Here is a 12,474-nt window from a genome sequence, read left to right as displayed (position 1 = left end):
ACACAGCCACACACCGTCTTGCAATGTGTAACGGCACCTAAAGAGACAGGGGCCATAGATTTGTCCATCCCCTCTGCCCCACGAGCCCACTGCTGGGAGCCCAGCTTAGGGAAACAAACTCTGCATGGAGACGCCCACCGCACCATTTCCATCATCCCCACCGTCATCCCCACGGTAGCCAGTTACTGAGCACCTCGTGTGTGAGGAGCACTTTGCCAGGCATGGCTGTCTGCCTTCCTCCAGCTCACACTGCAGGGTGGGGTATTGCTGTCCTGTATGGACCCAGTGTGCTGATCGGCAGACTGAGGCCCAGAGAGTTCACAGAGCTGGCAATGATCCCAACCCAAGCCTTCTTCCAAAGCCTGTATTTCTTCCACTGGGCCCCATTGTCTTTTTAACTAACAACATTGGAAAGAATGCGAATGTCCAGCAACATGGGACTGTCAAGGTAATGGGTGGTGTATCAGTCTCAGGGATAAACAGACACAGAAATAAAGGAGGGATGCACACTCTAAATGTGGGCACAGAGACCAGGCCCAGCAGAGAGATTGGAACAAAAGTGTAGATCAGTCTAAACACAAGATCGAGTGAAGCTCAGCCCCGGGTTCAGGGTGTGCCGGGCTGCCTGGAAGGAGCTGGCCATGCAACCCACCTGACTCCCTGGTTTGCTTCTCTTTAGTCTCTGAAACAAACCCACTGCCCTCAGGGATCACCAATGCTGTTTCAATGTGCTGGGGCGAGCGTGGAAACAGCCCACTTCCTCTCTGGGCCAAAACACGGCCAAGGCAAGGCTGGCACAGTCAACGCCAACCTCACCAACAGCACAGGCCTGGCAGCGGGGTGTCAAGGCCAAGTGGGTGAGGACCTGATGGCCCCACCTGCGTGGCTGGTGATACCCACAGAGCCGTCACGGCTACCTGGGTGCCAGAGAGGAGAGAAGATGACATCATGAGCCCTGCTGCTATCCATGAGCAGACCCTTCCAGAGCAGGGACCCATGTAAGAAGGGTAGATTCAGGATTATACTCTGGGCTGCATGACACTCGAGGCAGAGCTGGGAACCACCAGGCTGTATGGTGTCCCCAGATGCCATCTGAGTGTCACGTGACATTTAATGTCATGTTAAGGTACAAACATGTCTAAAAATACAGGCATCCTTAAGTGCCCTATGATGTTTGGCTGCCATGCCTGCATCCAGTCCCTGCCCGAGCGCTGACGAGGGCTACACGTGCAGAGCTGGTGAGACGTCACTCCCTCCCGTCCCCACCTCTCAGTCTAGAGGGCAGAAAGGCGACCACACAGATGATGACCAGCCTTGGGCTCTGTGTCCTGGGGGGTGAGAGAATGACCGTCTGGAGGAGACTCAAAAGGAAGGTCTCGTGGAGGAGAGTCACTTGAGCTGGATCTTGAAGGATGAGTAGGAGCTCGCCATGCACCCATGCTGGGGGTTGGCTGGGCGAGGAATGGAAGAAAGGTCCAGGCTAGTGGAACAGTGTGGGCAGAGGGGAGGCCAGGCTTAGGAACTGCAGTCACTGGTGTAGCAGGAGGTGCTCACACACATACACGCATATACACACGCAGAATCACAGGGACAGTGCCAGAACCACGGGTCACAGGGACCGAAGTTAGGATCTGTGGGCTAAGAATTACAAATATGATTACATTTCAACTTAGAATTGTTCCTCCAGAGTCCCTGATGACCCCTCCTAGTGATCACTGTAGCACTGTCCTTGTTACTGGCCACCAGGAGGAGAGGAGCCACCCCGGGGACAAAGGAGAGAGAAGGAAGGGGAGCACAGAGGGGCGGGGTGGGGCGGAGGGACAAGAACTCAGTCATCTCTGTGGAGGGCTGTGCCAGCCCTGGCAGGGTGTTGCTCAGCGACATCAGCTGGAGAGAGAAAGGACCCAGCAGGACTCAGGGCACTCAGAGGTAGGACTGCTGGCCCCGCGCCCACCAGGGAGCCACCAAGTCACAGTAAACAGCTGAAGCAGAGGCCCTGCTGTCCAGGCACAGACTGCAGGATGGTCCCAGGGCAGCGAGAGGGAGGCATTGGGGGGGGTCTGACTCCTCCAGAGGACAGGGCCCGAGCAGAAACCAGGGAGGGGTTCTGGACTGGACCAGCTTCCTCTGGACCTGAGGAACAGAACCTGCTAGAATGTGAGCTCCAGGAGAACCCAGATTTTTATCTGTTCCTTATTTCACTGCTTTATCCCCTGGAAAATGGGAACAGTTCCTGGCACAGAGTAGGTACTCGATAAATAGTGACTGAATGAGTAAATAAACAATTCATTGAACAATTGGATGGGTGGATGGCTGCATGGATGGAAAAACCTGGAGAAATGGAGATCCCAGGAGCCAGAGACAGAGCAGAAACCCCTCAGGCAGGCAGGCTGTGTCCCCACCTTGGGTGGGTCACCTCACTGCTGCTGCTGAGGCGTCCAGCCCACGCCCCGTCAAGCCCAGAGGGACATAGGCCCAGCGCGCTTACGCTCCTGCCTCAGTTGCAGGGCAGCCGGCGCCCCAGGACAGGCAAGGACTGACAGCAGGCGTGCCCGTCTTCATGCTCACGGTGTGTGTCTTGGCTTGCAGCCCGCTCCAAGAGCCTGGTGATGGGGGAGCAGAGCCGGAGCCCCGGGCGGCCGCCGTGTCCCCACGGCGCAGGCCCCGTGCTGAAGGCGGGCTGGCTGAGGAAGCAGAGGAGCATCGTGAAGAGCTGGCAGCAGCGCTGGTTCGTGCTGCGCGGGGAGCATCTTTTCTACTACAAGGACAAAGATGAGACCAAGCCCCAGGTGAGAATCGCATGTGCTGTGCCCCATGGGCCCCCAAGGGAGGGTGGACTTTGCCCGTGGTCCCAGTGTCACAGCTTGTTTTTCTGAGACACATCCGCAACTGCTGTGATGGAAATCTTCCTTGTGGTGTCAGTAGAGAGCATTCCCGCACAGCCTGCGGAAAGGACTCTTCCAGGGCTTTTCAGCCCCTTGGTGCTTCCAAGAAGGACACACGTGCACACATTTCATCACTTTCATCATGCAGGAAAAGGGGTCCCCCCAGGCAAATCCAACCTCAGACTGTGAAGCCCCTGTGTCTGCTGCCTCTGCGGCAGGGCTCACACGGGCTTCCGTTTCCCACCAGCCCTGGAAGACCCACCTTGGGGGCCTCAAACGTCTGCCTTCCACCCAGACTGCCCTAAGTGCGCACACTCAGGGCAACTAGTCGCTCCTCCCCACGGCACGGCCCGGTCTCGCTGTGCCGTGCAAATGCTGTCACGACGCGCTCTGCATGTGGCCATCCCAGACAGCTGCCTGGCAGCACTGGGCAATCCAGTCCTTGGAACGGGTTTCGGGGAGAGAAGGGATATCTCTTGGGGAAAAATGGGGAAAGGACCCTAAAGGACTTGTTCCAAAGGCGGCTCTTGGTCCAGGCTCTGAGTCAGAAAGGGAGTCGCAGCTGTGGTGGGCGGGGCCTTGTGCACAGCTCAGGTGTTCGGGCGGTGCAGGGCAGAGAGGGGGCGCGGAAATGGGTAAGGTGTGAGGAGGTGCTTGGACGCAAGAAAATGTCCCTTTCTCCCCTCTTGCCATTCTTCTGAGCACGCTGAGGACGAAGTGTCAGCCCTCGGAGTGTATCCTTAATGTCCTGGCTTTCCTGGCTGACCTGTTGGTGACCTGTCATTCTGATGACTGTGACCAAAGTTGCTGGGGCCCCCAGCCTGTTCAAGCCCTGCCTGGGGCCCTGCTACCACCCTCCTCCTGGCCCAGGCCACCGTGCTGCCTGCTGGGGGCACTGCACCCTGGTGCTGGGTGAGCCCAGGTGCAATGACCCTGAGGACACCCAGCCGCACATGGACAGAGCCTCCTCTGCCGCCAGCGTCTCCATATACTCCTCATGGTGAGCCCTCTCCCATCAGCTGTCTCCATGAGGAACCTCCATCCCCAGAATTCCTGAACCCGACACTCCTCCCCCTCACCTGCAACGTTTTCCAGCCCCCAGCGGTTTCTGGTGGAAGCAGCTAACAAAAGGGAGGCATCGATATCCCCAGCCACTGGACTGGACACAGAGCAGCCCTCAGGCCTGACCTAAACCGGAACAGGGGAGGGTTTACTCACTGCCAGGGAGTAGAGCGGCTCTCAGAAAGGAGCCAGCATCTCCCAGCAGATGCCAGCCTCCGCCCCGGGCCCTTGTGGCCTCTCTGGGCCTGGCTGGCACTCACTCCCAAAGCCTCTTGGACATTATAACTTCCCCTAATTTCCTCTTCCCAGCAAAGCCTGACTGCTATGGCAGCCCCGTGGCACAGGTTCCCAATCTCAAGGGGACTGTTGGTCAATTTTGATTCATTTGGCTTATACAGTATGATCTCAAACTTGCACGGCTGCTGGCAAAAAAGCCCCACAAATTTCTATTTAATTGCGTGATCTACATGTAATGGGATAATTCTCAATATCGGTTCCTGGAAAAACATGCCCTGCTCACTGTTCACAGTGACAGAGTGCCCAGGCGGTCAGCAACCCCCTGTTGGACGCCCCCACCAGAGCAACGTCAGGGAGAGAGACGTCCAGCCACCCTGACGCTGCCCAGGGCCCACAGCACAGGGTGATGGGCGCACTCAGCCCACATTCCTGCTTCTCTCTCCAAGGCCCTTGTCTCTTCCCCTCTCCCCTTCTCACTGGCAGCAGAGAGCACACAGGTGGGAAAACCCGGGATGGAGAAAGAGGAAGTGGCTGGCACAGCGCAGGTGGGGAGAGCAAGCGAAGGCGCCGTACAACACAGCCTGAGCGGGCCCTTGTCCCTCCAGCGTCTCCCAGGACACGACCCCGAGGGTTTCCAACAGATAGACAAATAAAGGGTCACTAATCAGGGTTCCAGGGTTTTAACCCTTAGTGATTTCAAACCTTGAAATGTTGAGCCATGAACACTCCTGCCACGTTCTTTGCTGATCAGGCCAATTCACGTCCACGGTTTGCAGACTCACTGTGAGTCCAGTTGTCTCAGGCCTTTGTCTGTGGGTGTGCTGGTTTTGAAGAGATGGAACAGAATAGAAAGAAAGTATAACTTCCAAAACATGACAGAAAAAAATGTAGCAAATTACATGTGATCAATCAACAAATGGGGAGAAAATGGGGGGAAGGATAAAAGGCACAGACATTTCAGCTGTCACAACACACACGAACAGGTGAGATTCATCTGTCTCTGAAAAGACAAAGGGAGATGGGGTCTAAATAAGGGAGCAGGATAAACAAAAAGACTGAAAAACAGAAGGATGAACAAAAAGATAAGCCAGTAAATGTGAGGAAGAAGAAAGCAAATTTAACAACATCAAATAAAATAGAATTTAAGGTGACAAGAACAGAAGGGAACAGAGACACACTTTATGATAATATATTACAGATAATCTCTTGAGAAAATACAGCAGCCATGGACTTTTATGCTCCTAACGACATAGCTTGGAAGAATATATAAACAAGGAAACAAAGAATACTCACTGTTTCCTTTTTAAAAAAAGCTGTTCAAAAAATGAAATCATAGAGACACAATCACTGATAATGCAGAAGGAAAAACAACAGGAATCAATAAGAAAATGGCATCGGGTGAGGGTGTGTGCAAGACAGAGTAAGATCCATAACGTGGGAATCAAACACACACACTTTGTCATATGTTCCCGGTAAATGAGAAAAACGAAACTCAAATCCAAACTTCCAGTGAAGGATGCCAGATCCATGTCCCAAAATGCCAGGAAACAGCACTAAAGGGATGTTTTTGAAAGTGAAAGCACACCTGGATGGGAGAGCACGGGGCGGGGGGGGGGGGGGGGGAGTGGAGAGGCAGCCCGCTGGGTGCGGCAGAGCAGGCGGCACAGGGGGAGCTGGTTATCTAGCCCACCCAAGGGAGCCAGAGGCCAAGCCGGACCCAGGAGAGCACAGGGCTGTCCGGTGTTGAGGCAGAACTCCCACAGCCTCAGGACGTGGCAGGAGCTCACCTCTGGAAACGCAGACAAAAGAGGACCTAAAAACAGGAGCACTGGGTGAAGGTCAGTTCAAAAAGCAGTTGGGTCTCAGATCTTCTGAACAACCTCGTGCCCAGAGGTGACTGCCATTCCCTACTCAGGTGTGAGACTGGAAGTTTGTTCCCTGGGAAGGGTAAGAGGCAGGCCCTTCAGACTGGGGACACTGGCCCATTCTCGCTGGGAGGGCCACACTGAGAACAGGAGGGCAGGTCAAAGTCCACGTGCAGACCAGTTGCTTAACCCTTAGCCTTCATCCACACTGGGGCTCAGCAGTCAGGAGCAGCCCCCAGCAAGGAAACTGAAGAATCTGCTAGGGTTCCCCAGTGAAATGGCCCAGGTGAACCCTCCGTACGCCCACCGAGGAGACAGCTCCCCGCCCCTCCTCACACACCACGCAGTGGCTCCTTCAGGAACCGCTCCCAAGTAGGAGGAAAGGGCCTGGGTCGCCAGACATTTAAGGAAAGAATCTCATACGAAGGACAGAGACAAAAACAGGAATAACACAAAAAGCAAGTGGGAGGAAGCAGAAACTATGCAGGGGGAAGAAAAGTTCTACACAAAACTACTTTAACATCCTCAAAGAGAGACTATAAATATGGAAGAGTCAGAGGACAAGCCAACTCCCAGAAGTCAGAAATAAGATATCATCAGGAAGGAAAAACTTTAAAAGAAGGGTTGGATGAAAAACCTGACGCTCCCAGGAGGAAGAGAAAAATAACAGAGAAGGACACAGGGGAGAGAACCCAGTGTCCAAATAGAAGAAATCGAGAAGAGAAAGGGAAGGAGTCTTTAGAGAAATGCCTCAAATAACTTCCCCGGGTGGGAGTATAAACTGAGCACTGATAAAACCAAAATTGCTGCAAGAGGAGGTTCGGGAAGGTGTGTGGGTGGGCCGGGGCGGGGTGGGGGAGGGGCAAGAAGCCAAGTCTCGCCCCCTTGCTGGGAGTTCCATAGATATGCCTAGAATGCGAAATCAAGAGGTAGTAATGAGGGCATGCTATTCAGGAATAAACACCAAAAAAGAAAAGGAAAGAGAGACTAAGAGAGTAGAGGGTGGGTGACAGATCCAGCCGAGGCAGCAGAAGAAGGCGTGGCTGTCTCACAAGTCGTGTGGAACCGTTAGATTCTTTCAACTATGTGCCGTATAACTTAACCTTTCAAACAGGTGAAGCAATTTACTTTTGAGATATTGAGAATGCAAATAAGACAGATCAAAGCCATGGGTGGGCTGCGGGGGCCGGAGAGTGAGGTGTTGGTAAAGTCAACTTGAGCTTTTTGTGTGTCCTGTTAATTTCTCATTGTGAGTCTATATTAAGTCCATATTTTAAAATATTTTTAAAACTTAAACAAGAGAGGAAAAACTAAAACCAAAACAGGACTGTGACAGAGCCACAGCTCTAGAGGGCTCTTCAGATAACCGGAAAGGGGTGGAGGGGGCGGGCAGGCAAGGACTCCCACTTCTAGACGGGCAGCTGAGCCCCACCTTGGCCCCTGCAGGGGTGCTCGGAGACGTGTTTGAAAGGAACCCAGGGACAGGGTGGCAGAGCCGTGGTGGGGTGTGCCTGGCAGCCCACACCCCAGGAGGAGCCTGGAGCCTCTGAAGTGTAGGGCATGAGGCACATCCTACATTGTCAGGGCAGAAACACAGACCGCACATGTGGGACCAGAAGCCAGATGTGGAGGGGCTTGGGGGCCATACCGGGCGCTGGATCCACACTCTGCTGGCAGTGTTGGGGTCAGTGAAGTTTGGGGTGCTAATACCTGTCGAAGCTCCAGGAGGGAGGTCATCCCGCACCAGCACAGGCGGGGGCCGGAGGGGGCCAGGCTAGGGGCAGAGAGACCATTTATATGGAACCGTTGTCCTAATATCAGGTGAGGCCACGAAAGTCCCCACTGTGCTAGAACAAGGGGCTGGGGGGCTTGGAGGAAGCAGGGGAGAGAGCGAGCGTGGGAGGTGGTGTTTGAAATCTATCCCCCTCCTCACCTGCCCACCGTGGCTGATGCAGCTGCAGGTTCTAGCAGAGGCAATTTAAAAATCACTTTGAGAACAGGCTAGGTTTTGGGGTTTATTTTTTCCCCACCAGGCGAATAAGTGATGAGAAGCTTAGCAATAAGAAGCAGAAGATTGATCTAAAGTTTGATTGAATTTAGAGTAAAAGCTTGGGATTGGGAGGAGCAAGACAAGATATATTGGAAAGCACATGTACTTCCGGGAGTGAACAATAATATTGGACAATCAGAAACCAGAAATCTTTAGGAGAGAGGAAATCCCAGGAGAAGAAAGAGAGGCCAAGGCCATCCAGTCCCATAGCTGAGATCACAGGAATGTTCTGGCCTGCAGCCAATCCTTTCTTTCCCCAGCCTACTGTTTACCAAACTTCGTCCCTTGGGTCCTTGCCCCAGAGAAGGTGCCTGGGTTGTCTCCATTTTTCAAGTATGGGAACTGGGGGCCGGCATCAGGCCTAGAGCAATAGATACTCACTTATGAATGAACGAATGAAGAAATAAATAAATGGAGTGAATTAAATACTCTGGCCCAGCCTTGTGTTAGGTCCTCAGCGGAAAAACATTTCATTTTGTAAAGTGCCTGAGGGTGGTCAAGGAGCTGATTGACTGCCTTCCCTTAACAGAATGTCCGCTCACCGAGGTCGGGACTTTGTCTGTTTTGTTCACCTCTGTGTCTCAGTGTCCAGAGAGTGCCTGACACATAGTAGAAGCTCAATAAACACTTGTTGAGTAAACATTCATGGTTTTTTTTTGAGACTCATAGCAGGTCCACAAGGGCAGGCAAAGTTTATTTCCATTGTACAGGTGGAGAAAGTGAGGCTCAGAAGGGTGGACTGGCAGCATGCATACTATAATGGGGAAAAAAATACTTTTGCTTTCAACCAGAATATCTGGGTTCACATCCCATTTATACCTCCTACTAGCTGTAGATTTGGGCAGATCATTGAAGCCCTCTTGCTCCTGCTTTTGTTGTGGTGCTCTGGGGCTCCAGCCGCAATAAACACTGGACAAGTGGAAGTCGTTGAGGTTGGAGTGTAGTCATTGCTGCCTGAACACTCAGAGACAAGATTGCTATAATCCTTAGAAGTTCTTCTGGGTTCTGAAGTGGAAGACCTCCAAGAAGCATGAGAAGGCTTCTAATATGAAATGTGAAGAGCCGGTTGCAGAGCCGGAAAGCAAAGGTCCCCCAAATGTGTGGGGCTGCCTTCGACCAGCCCTGCAGGTCGTCTTCTTTGCCTCTCTTGATAGGAGTCCAGACCCGGAGGGTGGTAGGCCTGCCACGAACACCTGGAGTCTGAACTTCAGCGAGTTATTTCACAGATCCCAGGTGACAGAGAAAAATGGCAGATTTCTGGACTTCGGCTTCACAGCTTACTAGCTAGTAACCAGAGAAGACATTTCACTCCTGAGCCTCAGTTTCCCCTTCGTAAGACAAGAATAACCACACCTACCTTATAGGACTACCATGAGGGTGGGGTTAAACAGGTAGGTGGTGACCTTCTCCCCCGGGTGGAATTGTACCCAGTGAAAGTTTAGCAAATCACCCAACTCAATCAAACGGAGAAGTCTAGGGGCAGGCAGCATGGCTCCGAGCTTGCTCTGCCTTACTTCATGGTATGATTGACAGCTTGGATCTAAATAAAAGCTAACTCTTATATGTGCACTAAACCAGGCTCTGTGCTAAGTGCTTTGCATGTATTATTAATAACTTGCTTTAATTCTCACAGCAACCCTGCAAGACAAGGGGTAGATAGTCTCCACAGATGGCCACCGCCCATTCCTCTCTTCCCGACACAAATGCCCCTTGTCCCAACAACGAATGCAGTCTATTTCCCTTCCTCCTGCATCTGAGCTGTCTTAGTGACTATTCAGCCAACAGAATGAAACAGCAGTGATGCCGCACAGTCACCTCTTAGGTTTGGCCCCCAAGCAGCAAACAGTTTCTGCTCTTGCAGAAAGCCACTGCCACGCTGTAAGAATGCCTAGGCAGGCCACCGAATGAGGGACCGTGGGGCAGGGAGACACCACATGGCCCAGACAGATGAGAGTTAGGCCTTCTTGGACCTTCTAGCACAGCCCAGCTGCCAGCTGAATGCAGCTGCGTGAGTGACTCCAGACTGCACTGTGTGGAGCAGAGCTGCCCACTGAGTCCTGCCACGGAATCACGTGGAATAACACATCACTGCTCTGTAAGCACTAAGTTCTGGCTTTAGTTACACAGCAGTAGATGACTAAAACAGTGTAGGAATGAGTATTAGCATCACTTTCCAGATAAGGAAATGGAGGCACAGAGATGTTAAGTGACTTTCCTGGGATGCACAGAAATGAGAACAAGGGAAGCAAAGCCCTGCTGAGCTCTTCCGTGGTCAGACCAGGTCACATCTGGAGGGCAACCCCCCCGGGAGGCATTGCGTCGTCAGTGTGGCATGAACCGGGCAGGCAGGAGGACTCTTGTCCATAGGAGAAACAACTGAATAAATCACCTGGAGGGAAGAAATCTTGCAAGGGCAGTATATAAAGCACTGTATCCTCATACAAACAAGACCAGAAGACAAACGGACAAACGCCCCCATATGTGAAGGACACTCCATTCTGATGGAGTGGTCTACTGGGCTGGACAAGCAGAGGTCGGCCCATCACTTGGATGAATGGCTTGGAGGAGAGTTGGTCACTGTGTGGGAAGTTGGCCAGAGATGATCTCCAGTGTCTTTCTAGCTCTCAAAGCCAAGAGGTCAGTGGAGACCTTACAAGGCAAGGAAGAATGGATGGAGGGACAAGAACTAGATTCATCTAGACCATATGGTTTGCAGAAGTTCCATCCTGGATGAGCAAAATCCAAGGCCAAAGAAGCAGGCTTGCTCTGGGGGTCTGGCCAGAGCAGGGCAGCTTCCCAGAATTCCTGCTGTTGGCACCCCTCACAGTCCTCAGGGCACTTTATGCAGAGCATCTGGGACCCTGGCTCCACTGTTGGGCCTCTGTGGTGACACTGTTGGTGGCAAGAGAGCTGATGGCTACAGACCTTGACGCCATGAGGCCCTTGGAGATGCTGTCTCCAACTGGGCTTGCCCCTGACCTTCTGAGAAGCTCTGAGGAGTCTGACTTCACTTCTTCCTTCCTACTTTCCATCTGTAAATCTCTGTCCACAGAACAAGTAATTAATTACCTCCCAAACTGCTACCACAGATCTTGCCACAGCAAATTCCAGGTGCTCTAGCTGCACGCAGGAGCACACCTGAGCAGAAAGGAGGGCCCTGACACGTCACGCTGCCCCCCCCCCCCGCCCCAGCATGACTCAGCGACTATTGCTGAAGTGTCCTCCGCAGCACCTTAGAAGTCACCGTGAGTTAATCAGGGACTGATATTCACACTTCCATTAGTGCTGCAAAAGAAAAATTAAACAATAAATATTTTCTTGTTTAAAATGTCCTTGGGGACAACTCCAAATGCTTATTTTGTGAAGAATTATTCGCTGGAGTCTTATAAAAAGAGACAGAGGTTATCATTATTAAGTTCCAATATGAGATTTTGTGGTTTTTCTTAAAGTGATGCCTTATATTTCTGCAGCTAGTTGAGAACCATGACTCCCCACCGTTAAACAGATCAAAATGAAAATTATAGCCAAACAAGTCATTTTAAACCAAATAGAAATTTACTTACTAAATTCAAATTGGCAGCAGTGGTCAACTTGGTTTTTGAACAATTTCTGAACAATATTTAATTAAAACAATTTTTCCGCATGTCAGGGAATAATATATGATTAAAGTAATCATCCAAAAATATGTTTTAAAGTTTATCTTATACGAGTCCCAGTGGTCCTGAAACGACTCCATCAGCCCTAGCTGGGAGCAGCTACGACTAACGATGGCGTGGCAATATTCTGCTGTCGCTCTAGAGAAAGGAAACCAAGTTACTGAGAGGCCTGATGACACCTTGAGAGCAAATAAATCACCGGTGACAGCGTCTTGGTTGCCCCTGAATCCTTTTGCACCCAGAGCTACATGCCTACAAGATGCACCTTCACCTTCCAAAACGACTCCTGTGTTCCCCCGTCGTCGCTGGCCGTTCACGAGGACGTGGTGAGCCTCTCGGGTCTGCTGATTTAGGTCAGCACAGACGCTGGCTCACAGTACTTACGTGCCTCCCACACGACAGATCAATCCCCTGGCTTTCAACTGAACCCAGCTAGTTCACAGTAATGGCTGGAAGACTGATTGTTAAATTACGAGTTTTGTCAAATTGCTAGGCAGAAGAATGAATCAAGTGACACTGCGGCAGGATGGGAAACATTTTATTCATTGTTTAGAAGAGCATAACTTACTTTGCATTGTCCCTTGGGCATTCTAGCTGCTTAACGCACTGGTGGCCTTCTGCGTTACAGCTTATCAGCGTGACGGAGGTGATCTGGAAGGGCTGGGAGGACGACGTGCACGTTTCCTGAATGGACCGCGGCTTTGCAGAGGGTGGGGCAA

The 12,474-nt window shown here is 51.9% G+C and overlaps 1 protein-coding gene across 5 annotated transcripts in view; it reads left to right on the top strand.

Annotated features, from left to right (window-relative positions):
- The window catches only part of ARHGAP22 (Rho GTPase activating protein 22), a 183,560-nt gene that overhangs the window by 61,471 nt on the left and 109,615 nt on the right, over positions 1-12,474 (top strand). For all 5 annotated transcript variants that reach the window (XR_011231646.1, XM_069460315.1, XM_069460317.1 and 2 more), the window contains exon 2: positions 2,590-2,789. Coding sequence is in view for 4 of the 5 variants with exons in the window: in XM_069460315.1 (XP_069316416.1) it covers positions 2,590-2,789 (200 nt within the window). In the remaining variant the exon portion in view is untranslated. The remainder of the gene's footprint in view (positions 1-2,589; positions 2,790-12,474) is intronic.

This window comes from Eulemur rufifrons, chromosome 28, assembly GCF_041146395.1.
Source record: "Eulemur rufifrons isolate Redbay chromosome 28, OSU_ERuf_1, whole genome shotgun sequence".
In the NCBI taxonomy this organism is placed as follows: domain Eukaryota; kingdom Metazoa; phylum Chordata; class Mammalia; order Primates; family Lemuridae; genus Eulemur; species Eulemur rufifrons.
This window is presented reverse-complemented; position numbering and strand designations above follow the sequence as displayed.